Source organism: Rissa tridactyla, chromosome 1 (genome assembly GCF_028500815.1).
Source record: "Rissa tridactyla isolate bRisTri1 chromosome 1, bRisTri1.patW.cur.20221130, whole genome shotgun sequence".
In the NCBI taxonomy this organism is placed as follows: domain Eukaryota; kingdom Metazoa; phylum Chordata; class Aves; order Charadriiformes; family Laridae; genus Rissa; species Rissa tridactyla.
Window position 1 is genome coordinate 145,677,067 of NC_071466.1, and position 12,290 is coordinate 145,689,356.

The following is a 12,290-nucleotide window of genomic DNA, read 5'->3' on the forward strand; positions in this document are numbered from 1 at the left end:
TAAATGATAAAGTAGATTTGGTTGTAGAAAAATGGATCTGACACCTGACTCTGTAAAACCGTATACATCTGCCCGCTGAAAACTGAGTTCATCTCTGGCATCGTGTCAGAATTTTCCTGTCCTCAAAATCTCATGTTTACAGTCCTTTCTATTGGGAAGCCCGTAAGCTGAATGGGAGCCCCCATTTTTAGAATCTCCCAGCAATTGCTCTGTCTGTGTTTGTTGATAACTGGATGTTGTTCTTCACACGGAGTCAAAATTCATAGGTGAGACTTTTTGCCATTTTGCTGAGTTTCATTTTCTCATTAAATATCTCCTCAAACCTTCGATTCTGTTTTGGAGTGAAATGGTTCTTCCAGTCACCAACAGTGCCTAGGAGAGCAGGAGCAGAAAAAGAACAGTGAGGCTAGCTATATATGGTGAAGAAAATGATTTAAAGGCAGACCAGTTTTGTGAATGTTGCATTTGGCACAAATTACTAATACATCATTAACCATAGTCTCTGCGGTAGGTCATGATCATGCATAATTGTTTTATCGGTCTGGTGAGACTCTGATGGAAGTAGCTGGACCATCAGCCATAAAGGCTGTTGGACCCTCAGCCTCAGACTTGGTTAGTGCCAACACCACTAAGCGGTACACGAAGGGCAGTAGGTTTCCTAGGTGGAATTAGAGCTCTTGGTCATCTCAGCAGAGAGGCCTCTTGCCGCACCTTAGATGTGTGCAGTTAAGGTCTCCACCTGGGCTCTTTCATAGTCAGTAGAGGAAATGGTTACCTCCTAGTCACCATCTAAAACTCCTCAAATGAATGGTGCCCCAAAAACAGCCATATGTCTCCGTTGGCTAAAGGAGACTTCTAAAAAAGGAGCCCAGAGCGACCTGATAGATGAATCCCATCCTCACACCTGCTCCTAATCTCTAGGGCTTTCTACGGATGAGATGTCCCACTACTTAAGCGGGCAGTTAACTGCTTGTGGGTGACCATGCACACTGATGTTCCACAGAGTGTTTCAACTGTTAGCCAGTTTGAGCAAACAGGAAATTGTGCTCACATGTACATCCTCTAAAGACCCTGCATCCTAAAACTGCTGAATAAAATAGCATTCCAGACAGTAAGGACAAGAAAAGAGAGCCTGAAGAATAATATATACAAACAAATCTTCTGTAAACTGGTTGAAACTAGCTAAACCCCTGGGCTTTGCATAGGAACTACTTGGAAGTGAAACTGTTGGGATTTTTCAAATTATTCAACGTATCTTCGTCAAAGTTCACTGATTTAGAAAAGTGTATCTGAGTTTTTTTGTTTGGTTTTTACTGACATTGTATTTTGGCATTTGCTTCAGCTCATTGGTAAAAACATTCTGAAGGAGCAAAAGGTACCATTTCCCTCTTTATTAATTGAAACAACTCTTAAACTATCAATTATTGTTCAAAAATTAATAAGGAAAAATAATCAAACTCCATCTAAACATGACGGTTTTTGATTTACTTATTATCCAAATGTGAGGAAACGTCTGAAATGTCAGGAGCAAGAAAACAGCTTCTGCAGGTGTTTTGAAGTTACATGTGAGCCAAGCACTGTTGAAGATTTTACTGCAGATTCCAGCTTGGCCAAGGTCTGAAGGCTACCTATGAGGCCATCAGGGATTGAGTCACCCATTTTTTCGTTGTTGTCATTGTCAGCATATTCTTTTTGCGGGAACATTTCAGTAAGATAAGAGGTGGTATGGAGGATAAAGGCTACAAGCAGTCTCCTTCGGATGGAATGTGTCTCGCTTGCTCTCATTCTAGTCAACTAAGTGACCTTCGCAGGTGATATCAGCGGGGACATGTTGTAAAAGACTGAGGTGGTCAACTTTTAGATAAAAAGAGACAGATAAAGAGTAATAAAGACTAATGCTTCACGAACCTTTCCTTTTAGCTCAAAAGTTCCCACAGAGCAATATTAGTCAGACTGTTGTTCAGGCTCCTCCGTGTTTCTCTGGTATAAGTTTGCATTTGCAACCAGAGAACTTAGAAAGAAAGTGATTTTTTTAAGATGGTTTCAAATTGAAGCACTGACCCAAAGCATCACTACAGTCTGGGAAAGACTGGACTGTGGCCTCTGGCTGGATTCCCACTCCTGCTGAGTTAAGCCTGGCACAGGGAACTTACCTTTTCGGAAAATCAGCTTCCTGTTGGATGTCAGCGCGCAAACGGTGTGACTGGGATCGCTGTTCTCCTTTTCTGTGTCGCTTTTCATCTCTGAGAATGAGGACTTCTTGCAGATGTCTTCGATATCATTGTCGCTGACGTTTAAGCCCAGGAACAGACTAATTTCATTTACAATCTTAGGGAGATCCTGAGGTACAAGGCAAATAAAGCTTTTATATCTCTGAGCTGATCATCAGCCTTTCAGTTGATACAAAAAGGATCCTTTTTATTACATATCGAGGTTATCATACATTTGTTTGCTTTCAAGCAAAGCTAAACATGTCATTAGACTGTGTAGATGACAGGTACAGTGAACCTGATTCCCCTCTTATCCATACTCACAGAACTGAGTAAATGCTGAGTATGTGATATCAAATACAGTTACACTGCCAATTTTACTCCCAGTTCAGGCAAAATATTCTCCTGTCTCAGAATTATTTTACTGGGAATAGAGAAATACTCAAAGCTCAGTTTCTGTGTAAGTAGCTTATTTCTTTGGAGGTGCTATATCTAGAGATCCAACAAGTGACTCAGGATCCAAAATGGCTTGTTTATATTCCTCGTAGTGGATTTGATTTTATTTTTCCCAAAACTGAACAGAACTATTTTAACGCAAACACGAGAAAGTGTTCTATGTACCGAAAGATTCATTCTCTTTAAGCTAAGGTATGTTGGTGTTTGAGTTTTCTGCGTAGTAATTTCCTTTCATAAAAACTTTTTTCCTACCCCCCCTGCCTCTAATTTTCTTCTTTACTGGGAGCACAAGTCCTGCTGACCATGAGTAGTTCTGTTGTCTCACATCGCTTTTTGAAAATTTCACCTGAAATGTCAGGCATAGCAGGTTAATGTGTGGCCGTCAGGAGATGACCTTGGTTGCTCTTTCCATAGGACCAAGAAGAAGGAACTTAAAATTCTTCCTGTAGCCTGGGGAAAATCATGTAATATGTGTCCCACTGCTGCGTCTACGAAATGCAGCTCTCACGGGATTTGATATTTATATAACTAGTGCAGTCAGAATTAGCTCACTGATATAAAATATGCAAAATATGCAAATATAAAATATGCCCAAAGACATACATTCACATTTTTGTTCTTTCTCCTTCTTCATGATAATTTGCTCTTTGATATTTTAATGATGTTAATTTACAAGTAATGCATTCTGAAATAAGAGAGCATATTTACCTTCTTCATGTCTTCGTAGAACAAAAACAGGATGTTTTTGTCATTTTCATGTTCTTCCCAACTTAGGAAATGATCAAACCAGGATCCGCAGACAACTGAAAAGAAAGCCCGTGTAAAAGAGATTCATGTAAATTTTATTCATCAATAACTCCAACTGTATCTCACAAATTTAGGGCAATGATCCCTTCTTAGTGTGTACCCTGTATTCCTCTAAAATGGGTTAAATTCTTTTTGTGAAGTGACTCAAACTTGCAGACCAAAGAGGTTACCATTCTTGTTGGAATTTGGTTTTGTATCAGAGGTGCAGATACTGTTCTGAGATATGATTCTGCAGCACAAATAGGCTCCAAATCTAAGGAAAGGCCAGTAATGAAGGAAAACGTGCTGGCCTAACAAGATGTGAGCATCTCAACAAACATCTGCATGTCTGTGATCACAGCTAGAAATGTGATCACCACTAGAAATATGGTCACTTCACTAGGAAGTGCAATAAGGAGTCTGTTAAATGGAGCACACTGTCGTTAGCTCTATTTTTGTCCCAGCAGAGGGGAGTCTGTATTATTTTTAAAAGTCAAAGAAGAATTATGTAAAGAGGTTACTATGCAAATGCATCATTTGGCCAACAACACAGATAACATGGTTGACTCATAGTACTTATTTTGTCTGAATACTTCTTTTGCGGAACCATGGGAGGAGAGCTAAATTTCAGCTTTCTTTTAAAAAACAAAATTCTGACCCTTCTTGTTGAAAGACAAGGTGGACTGCATTGAAAGATGAGTTGAAGGACTCCTGTAGGGCCACAAGAAGAGGCCTGGACAGAGCAATCACAGCCAGCATTCTCCAGAACTGTGACTTTGCTTTAATAACCGCCCGCAGAAAAGTATAATATTGTAACGGACATCATTTTGGTTGCAAACTTTGAGTTATAATGAAGTATTTTGTTGAATGCTCCAGTCTGTAGCTGCCTCCTGCACTGTAAGGCATGTGTGCTCCATGGTATGCAATTAAACCCTGCTGAACTGGTCAAACACGCTGGTGGTGTGGCCAACAATAGCATGGAATAGTCCTGTTGGCTTCAGGGGTACAGCGTATAGCCTCAGAGACTCCAGGGGCAGCATCACTGCTGTCTCTGTGTGTCCTCATCCTTGTTCTCAACTGAGATTAGCTCTGCAAGAATACTACAAGGTCTGAATCAAGCAGCACAACCTTCATATGTTTCTACTAGGAGCAAAAATGACAGCCTCTCTCTCTGCATCACCTCTTACATAAATTTCTGTTGTAACCAACATAGTTATCTTTTTATGCCATGCGTAAGCACACACAAAATAGAAGGTGGCTACTAATTTACAGATAAGTGGGAGATACTTTTTAAATTTAATATAATTCTCTTTTCCTTTTTTCACTATTGTATGTTCGGAGTTGATACTAAACAAACCAAGATCCTGCAAATCACTGAAGTACGTGCCTTAGGGCTGCTCTGAACTAGGAACACAAGATCTGAGCCAAAGCCCACACAAGCCAGTAGACAAATTGTCTTCTGGAGCTCTGATATGAGCCCATAATGACTGCAATGGCACTTTTCTTTCAAAGTTTTCAAGATGATCTATCATCGTTCCTGTTACCATCACTATGGTTGTGTAGCAGGAACACATGTCCTCAAAGGAGTAATAAAACACTAAAAATGGGAGTGGGTATCTGAGCCCTGTTGTCAACTTCCATGCCGCCACGGCCACTCATAAAAAATCTCACTCTTGTCCTTGGTCTTTGGACCCTGCTACTAAGACAACACGTCAGGTGGAGTGTGTGCAGGAGGGCTTTATGAAAGCATGTAGACTCCCTTGGAAGGGCCACCCAAGGCTGCCTTCAAGATTGGAGAAGGCACACCCCTGCAAGCGTAGGTCTCAGTTCAGCCTGGGGACGGTCTCCTCGTCTGCCCCATTGCCCGCACTTTGTCACAGCAGCGAGCCACGTAGAGCTGGCTGGGCACCTTCAAACAGAGCACGTGCCCCACCAGCCTGCTCGCCGAGAGCAGGAGCTGGCTGCGGTGAACCCAGCTGCCCTTACGTCTGCTTGGGAGGATCTGTATACGCATACCTCCTCTATCAATCTATGAATTCTTGGTAGGAAGCAGCCCCTTACTGTGGTTCGCAAGACAAGGTTGGAAATATTTTAACAGAGGCAAATCTGCATCAGAATCAACACACTGTCAGGGGTTTTAGAGCATTTGGGGAAAGGAATGAAATCAGTAAGTTGTCTGTGAGAACATGTTTTTCAACAGATATGTCAAAGAACAGCAAAAACCTGCAAAGAGCAGTTGTGCTGAAATAATGCAGCCGCTTATCAAATTGTCTCCTGTCTCTTGCAGGGCTGAAGATAGCATCCTATTATTTGCTCTTGTTTAGTTTGGCATTAGAATTTATCCTTAAAAAAACCCAAACCCAACTAAAGCGACATGAATGAGGATTTTTCACACAGTTCACATTCCTTAACTCTTTCTGTGCGTAATAAGCTAATGTAAGCTGCAAGGAGAAAACATAACCTTTATCCTTACCGTCTCCTTTTAAGAACAAGTCAAAGAAGGCCGTCCAGGTGTCGACGGTGGGAAGGTTTGGGTTTTCTCTGTAGTAATGATACATGGAAACTGCGGTATCTTTTGGATTTCTGCTGATGTAGATCATCTGTAAATGAGGACGACGTGGTTATTAATGACAATATCCTTCCTTTATTTCAGAGGAGCTCTGCGCATAAATGTAGCATTTTCTTAGGCAGTTTGCAGTGTCAAAACCCTTTCTTTTTGGATTCCTCCATCAGTGACCATGCCATTCAAATAGAAATGTATTTGTCCCTGCTTAGGCAGAAGTCAGTAGTGGTTAGTAAACACTTCCATGTGGACAGAGGTGTGTTTGCTACAGCTGGTTAATGTTTATGTTTTATCAAAGAGGCTACGTTCATTTTAACTCATGAGTCATTATACTATCTCATATATCTAACATATGAAACCATTTAACTAATTAACATTCACAGGACAGGTGTAAACCATTAAATTTTTGGCTTTTGTCCAAATTAACCTTGTCCCAAAAGTCTGGATCTGAGCTTCTAACCTAAGATCTGATGCCCAGAGCTGATTTTTTAAAGACCTCCTACACTAGCATGGGAGGCACCCAAAACTGTGATCTGAATCTGTCTCCTGCATTTCAGTTCTCCTCTGTTTGCCCAGTATCTCTTTGGGTCTTCAGAAAGCTTCAAGAGGAGGGGCAGGGTACTGCCACCCCCAGAACAGCCTATAAGTACCCATAACTATTTTGTAAGCCAGTGCTACAACCACTAGGAAATGGGGCCATGAGAACACCCACCACCCCTAATAATATATTTCTGATTGAAATACGTTGATGTTGTGTTTTGTGTGGTGCCTGGTATACAAATCACCCCGTGGGAGCTGTGGGGCAGGAGCAGAAGAACCCAATCCCTAGCCTAAATCTCTTTTCGTGCTGCCTTCAACTGCTGGTCAGCTGTGTCTCCAAAATTCACAGCAAAGCACTTCTGGGAACTGTAAATCATTTAACAGTTATTAAGGAACAACGAGACAAAATAGATTCTTAGTAGACACTTAGCATATTTTATCGCTTTTGTATCTTTTTTTTTGCCTTACCTTGCATTTTTTATTCTTAAAATTTGGAGGTAACATGTTGTAGTCTAAGTGCGTTGGGATGATTCTCTTTGATGAGAGTTTATTCAGTTCCTCCAGTTTGGAAATATCTCCAAATTCAATGGGAGATGTTAGTGTCACTTGAGTATTGTAAAGCTTTGTTATGACTCCTGCAAGCCAGTGAGTGCCTGCAGAAAAGTAATTTTAAGGAAAAAAAAAAAAAAGGAAAAAAGGAAAACTTGTTACTGAGAAAATCTGTGGAACATGCATTTTGTGTATGGAAACAGCTTGCTAGTGCACAAGGGTCACTTCTAATCCCCCAGATTCAAGAAACTTTACATAACCGAATAATCCTGTTGGCTCCAAATGTATAAATATTGGAAAAATTAGGGCTATAGCTGAAGTACAAAGTAACTCTGTGAGAAGTGTTAATATTGGTAACAAAACAATCTCATTAGACGTATTACTTGTCAGTCGAGAGGTGGTTATATTCTTTTTATGGTTATATTATTTTAATCATTTATTTCAGAATAACCTGGGATTTTTTTCCTCATACAGACTTGAGTCTGTAAATTTAGAAAGTACTGATTGAGCTTCCTCATTGGTGTGTGCTTCTGTGTGTGAGTGAGGCGGGGGGAAAGGGAATAAGAAATTAATAAATATAGAGCCAAGAGCCATACAAATAACTCAATACAACTCTTGACTTGCTCATAATTGAATGTAGAAAGTCCTCAGAAAAATCCTTCAAGTACAGATTTTGCTTACAAGAAATAAATACTTACTTGCTTTCCAATATGAAAACACCTGAGATTATTTGCAAGTAAAGAATCAAAATTTAGATAAAAGACCCGTATTTTTCTGTAATTTGAACACTTACCAACAGAATAATACACTCCCATACTCAAGCATCCTTACCTGGTTCTTGTACACAGACATTCCCCAACTAGTTTAAGCAGGGAACATAAAACAAACAATTGAGACTTCTTGCAATGAATATTTACAAGTAGAACTTACCAGATTTGGGATAGGAAACTAAAAGGACGTCGTCTTCTCTAGCATCAAAAGTATCCAAGGATTTTAAAAGCTCTGGAGAAGACCTGGTGGTAAAGGGAATCCCCTTAAACATATGAATGAGTTCTGCCTCACTGGACATGGTTGCTTAAGTCTTGGATTCCTGCAAATCAGATAACAGTGAAATGACAGAAGGATTTAAGAGTCACTTCTGAGTCAGATGGTTTGCAGTGACAAATTGAGATGAAGCAACACAAACCTCATGCTTATATACTTTGCTAAATACCATGGAGTCCTATCAGATATTGATTCTTCCAGGTAGTTGATAAAGTCAAATGAAATATTAGAGGAAACTTGATAAATAACTGAAATGCAGAGTCATGACAAATTGCATGTTGTTTGTCATTTATTAGGTCTTCAGATAAAGTAATGAGGTGATAGTCAAAATGTATTAATTGTGGAAAATTACAAGAATGAACGTTATACGTTGCCTTAAAATATGCTTAATATGATTATTCGATAAGTTATACTTTCTTGGAAGTTGGTTTACCTTCCAAGGAAAAAGCTGTATCTTAAAATACTTCTGTGAATACAAAACCAATGTCTTATTTTATGTGAATAAAATATTTTTGGTTTCTTTTTACAAAATATACAACAGCCTGAATTTTCAAAAGTGCAAATCCATTCCAAATGCTTGAATTTTGTGATGTTAAGGAACTAGCTTTTTGAACATTTTAGAATTTCAGCCTGAGGAATCTTAAAAACAGAGACACTTAGAGGCACAATCATTTTTTTAAGCTGTTATATGTCTCCGTAAGAGGAGTACAAACAACAGAAATCACAAATTTAAAATAGATATTTAACATTGGCTTGAACCCTACACGTTTCATGACTAGAAGTGGTTGAAAAATTTTAAATCTTGCCACAGAATATGCAGATTCATCAAAATAAGTGTCGCTCGCATAAAAAAGGCAGTTCTCAATTAATTACCTGTTTTGAAATGTATTTTTAAAAAAAATTTGAATCTGTGGAAATCATCATTAATGTTTTTCAAACTGAAAGCTCCACTTTTGTTTAAAGTGACTTGACGCAATGTGAATGCACCACAGTAAAATAACTAACTCAGTTTTGAATCAAAATGTTTTGGAATGCTTAATATTTTCCATTTTCCTTTCCATGGCCACAAATTAATTTGCTCATTTTGACATTCTTTTCCTCAAACATCCAGTGTCTTCACTATTCCTATTGAAAACCTCCTACAATATATTGAGCTGAGGCCTTTCAACGTCTTCAACTTGAGAACTTGCATGCCAATCTTGTTTTAAAATAAAGCAGTCCTTCAGGAATTTCCCAAGTTTATTGAGGTCCCAGTTCTTGTTTTATTATTTATAATGACTTAAGCCTGGTCATGGGAGCTGACTACCAAATTTGCCTCCCATGACCCATGGTAAGAAGTTAATGATTAGAGTTGCCCTCCCAAGAAACAACTGAGCAGTCAAGGTTACTTACAGGAAGTTACCAGCTTCTGTACTTCTTTCTAATTCAATCTCCAGAAAAAACAGCATAGTAAAACGGATTCCTTCCTGCCCCCCACTTTGCCTATAAAATTGCCCTTAAATCACTGTCCTCTGCAAAATGTGCAGTGTGCCACCAGTAAACTCCACGTTCCAGTTATGCAGGGCCAAGTGGGATCAAAATCATGGGAAATCTGCTCTGGAGAGACGTTCCCTATCACTAGGGATGAGAGGAGATGGGGGAGTCTTTCCAGAAGGTAATCAAGAGAGTCAGTGAGAGTACAAGAAACACATGGATACTGATGCTCAGGTAGGAGCTGGGGGATCTCTCAGTGATGAGGAGCTCAACATTTTTCTTGTACTCCCAGTCTGAAGACCTAGGCCATCGCTTCATGTCTCAAGGTGTAAATCCTTAAAAATCTATCCTGTGTCAACAGATTTCGCTTTGGTTACTTCATGTATACAAAGTAAGTGTGGAGACATAAAGACATCTGTTTCTGTGTTATTCTGAAGATCTTTATTAGTCTGAATACAGAGATTTCTAAGATGTATTTTGCAGTCATCATTCCAGCCATATGCATTTAGCGCAAGGTAATAAAACTGTATTATCATAACCTAGCAAAAATAATCTTATTGCAATATGCGTTGCATACTTACTACGCCTTTTCCCTTTCGTTTCTTCCTGCATTCCTATTGTGTTTGAGTCATCACATTAGCCTAATTTAATCACTTGAACCTTAATTAATCTTTCACAAATGAAATGGCCAAGGTGTAAAACAGAAGCAATACACTAGCAAAGAAAATTCCGATTCTCTTAACTCATCTCAATTGCTTTTTATATTAACTTCTCTGTTCATCGTGCATAATGTTAATCCGGGGGAATCAAACTGAAATTGCTCCTCCTCAAATGCTACCTCTACTTGGAAAAAAAGACCCAGCCCTGCAAGGCTACAGTATCTTGAATTGCAATGACTGAAGGAAAAAGAGAGTATTCAGCACCTTGCAGGAAAAAGTTGTTTTAAAAACTACATTAGCATAACACTATTATAGCTACATTATACAAAGAGAGCACGGGTTTAAATATGCCATGCCAAATCCTCCATCCGACTTTAATTTTCTCCCTCATCAGTACTACAACGCAGAACGTAGACTGCAACTGATGCACTTTGAACCGGCTGAACACAGGCGCGGGGAGCTGCTGCTGTTCAATTCCTGTACCTATTGTCTACATCTCTGCCACAGGCTCTGAGCAGCTTCTCCCAACAGCAGGTTGTCCTTGTCCTGGTCTCTGGCCCTGCTATCAGGGCAGATGGAGTGCACATTTTACCAGCAGGTTTCACAGATACTTGCTAGCAAGAGAGCGATGTTAAACCGGGAGTTTGGGGTTTCTCTGTGGTTTGAGGTAAACGCAGCTTGGTAGCTGGACACTGCACTCCTGGGCTGCTTCAGTCCAGCTCCTTCTGCCTCCGTGTCTGACTTACCTTCTCCCATCTATATCCTTGTCTGGGCGAGTTACTTCTTTCTGTTGCTTTAAATGACTCAAAAAACCCGACTGTTCTGTTCCTGCCTCTACCCTGCCACCCCCACTCCAGGCTTGACGTTCTCTTCTCTGCTTGATAAAAGACAGTACCATTTACACCTCCTTCAACTGAAGATTTCTCAACTGAGGCCAATGACAATACTGTTCCCCTCCAAACACATCTCAGGCAGCACGTACTAAAAGAAATAGTGACAATGTGGAAAATATGCAGATGACATCATATGTGTTGGTTACATGAGTCAGAATTGGGATGTACATCCACACGGTTCTGAATGTTTTTAGCTAGCGCTGTCAAGCATCAAGTTTCTCATTTTTTGAAGTGCCCTAAAGCCATGAAATATAAGAGTCTGGTCATATTGACTAATAAATGGAGAGGTGAAACTGACACTGCTGGTCATAAGGTTTTGTTGCTGTGATTCTCCACCAGATACACCAGCCACCTGAGATTAGTAGAAGTTATGTCCATAAAGATTGTCCTTGTGCCTCTACGTAAAATTTGTACACAGGCTCTGCAACAGTGACGAAGGAGCGAAATCTTCCAAGACTATTTCAGTGCAGAATATCAGACACAGCTGCTATTACAAAGCGTGCAAGGCTGATCTCCAATACACAGCTTCGGCCAGAAAATCCACTGTTATGGACAAGCTGGGTAGTCCCTTCCACAGCTCCAACTTCTCTCCACAATGGTGCCCAGAGTCATTTCTGTACGGATCACTCTGTCCATCCTTTGCGCAGAATGACATCCCTCCTTTAAGTTCGTGGTGAATGACTACTTAATAGAGACAGCCTGCAAAATGTTAAATAGAGTACGAGTGCTCAGATTGATTGGGAAATTAGGGCACCTCAGTGCCTACATGTTAACAGTTTAGGAACCTAACCCTGGGCTTCTATGTGGTTCTAAAAAACCCCCAGTTGCAAGGTGGGTGTAGGGCTGTCCACAAAACAAGACGACTCGGTTGAGCTGTAGTAACTGTCCCTTGGTGCGATGTGAGCTGGTCCTGCCTGTAAGGTAGTGTGACTTAGCCCAAACCACTTAATTAGGATAGAAATTGCATTACTTTACACTTCTAACAGCAGTCCTCTACCTAGTAGGCTTCCTTGCAGTGCCTGTACTCTTACAGAGAACCCTCCCTCATTGTCTCATAGTTCAGGAGTAATGAACTACAGTGATTTAACAGCTGATTGCAGAAGTCTCTGATTTCATA

At 40.1% G+C, this 12,290-nt stretch overlaps 1 protein-coding gene across 1 annotated transcript; it reads right to left on the reverse strand.

Moving 5' to 3' along the window:
* Positions 1 to 253: 253 nt before the first annotated feature.
* Positions 254 to 8,173, reverse strand: LOC128900350 (sulfotransferase 6B1-like). Its single transcript, XM_054181392.1, has 6 exons — positions 8,035 to 8,173; positions 7,024 to 7,208; positions 5,926 to 6,052; positions 3,375 to 3,469; positions 2,154 to 2,340; positions 254 to 372 (listed from the first exon to the last, which is right to left on the reverse strand). The coding sequence occupies exons 1-6, from the start codon at positions 8,171 to 8,173 to the stop codon at positions 254 to 256; spliced, it is 852 nt and encodes a 283-aa protein (XP_054037367.1).
* Positions 8,174 to 12,290: the final 4,117 nt, after the last annotated feature.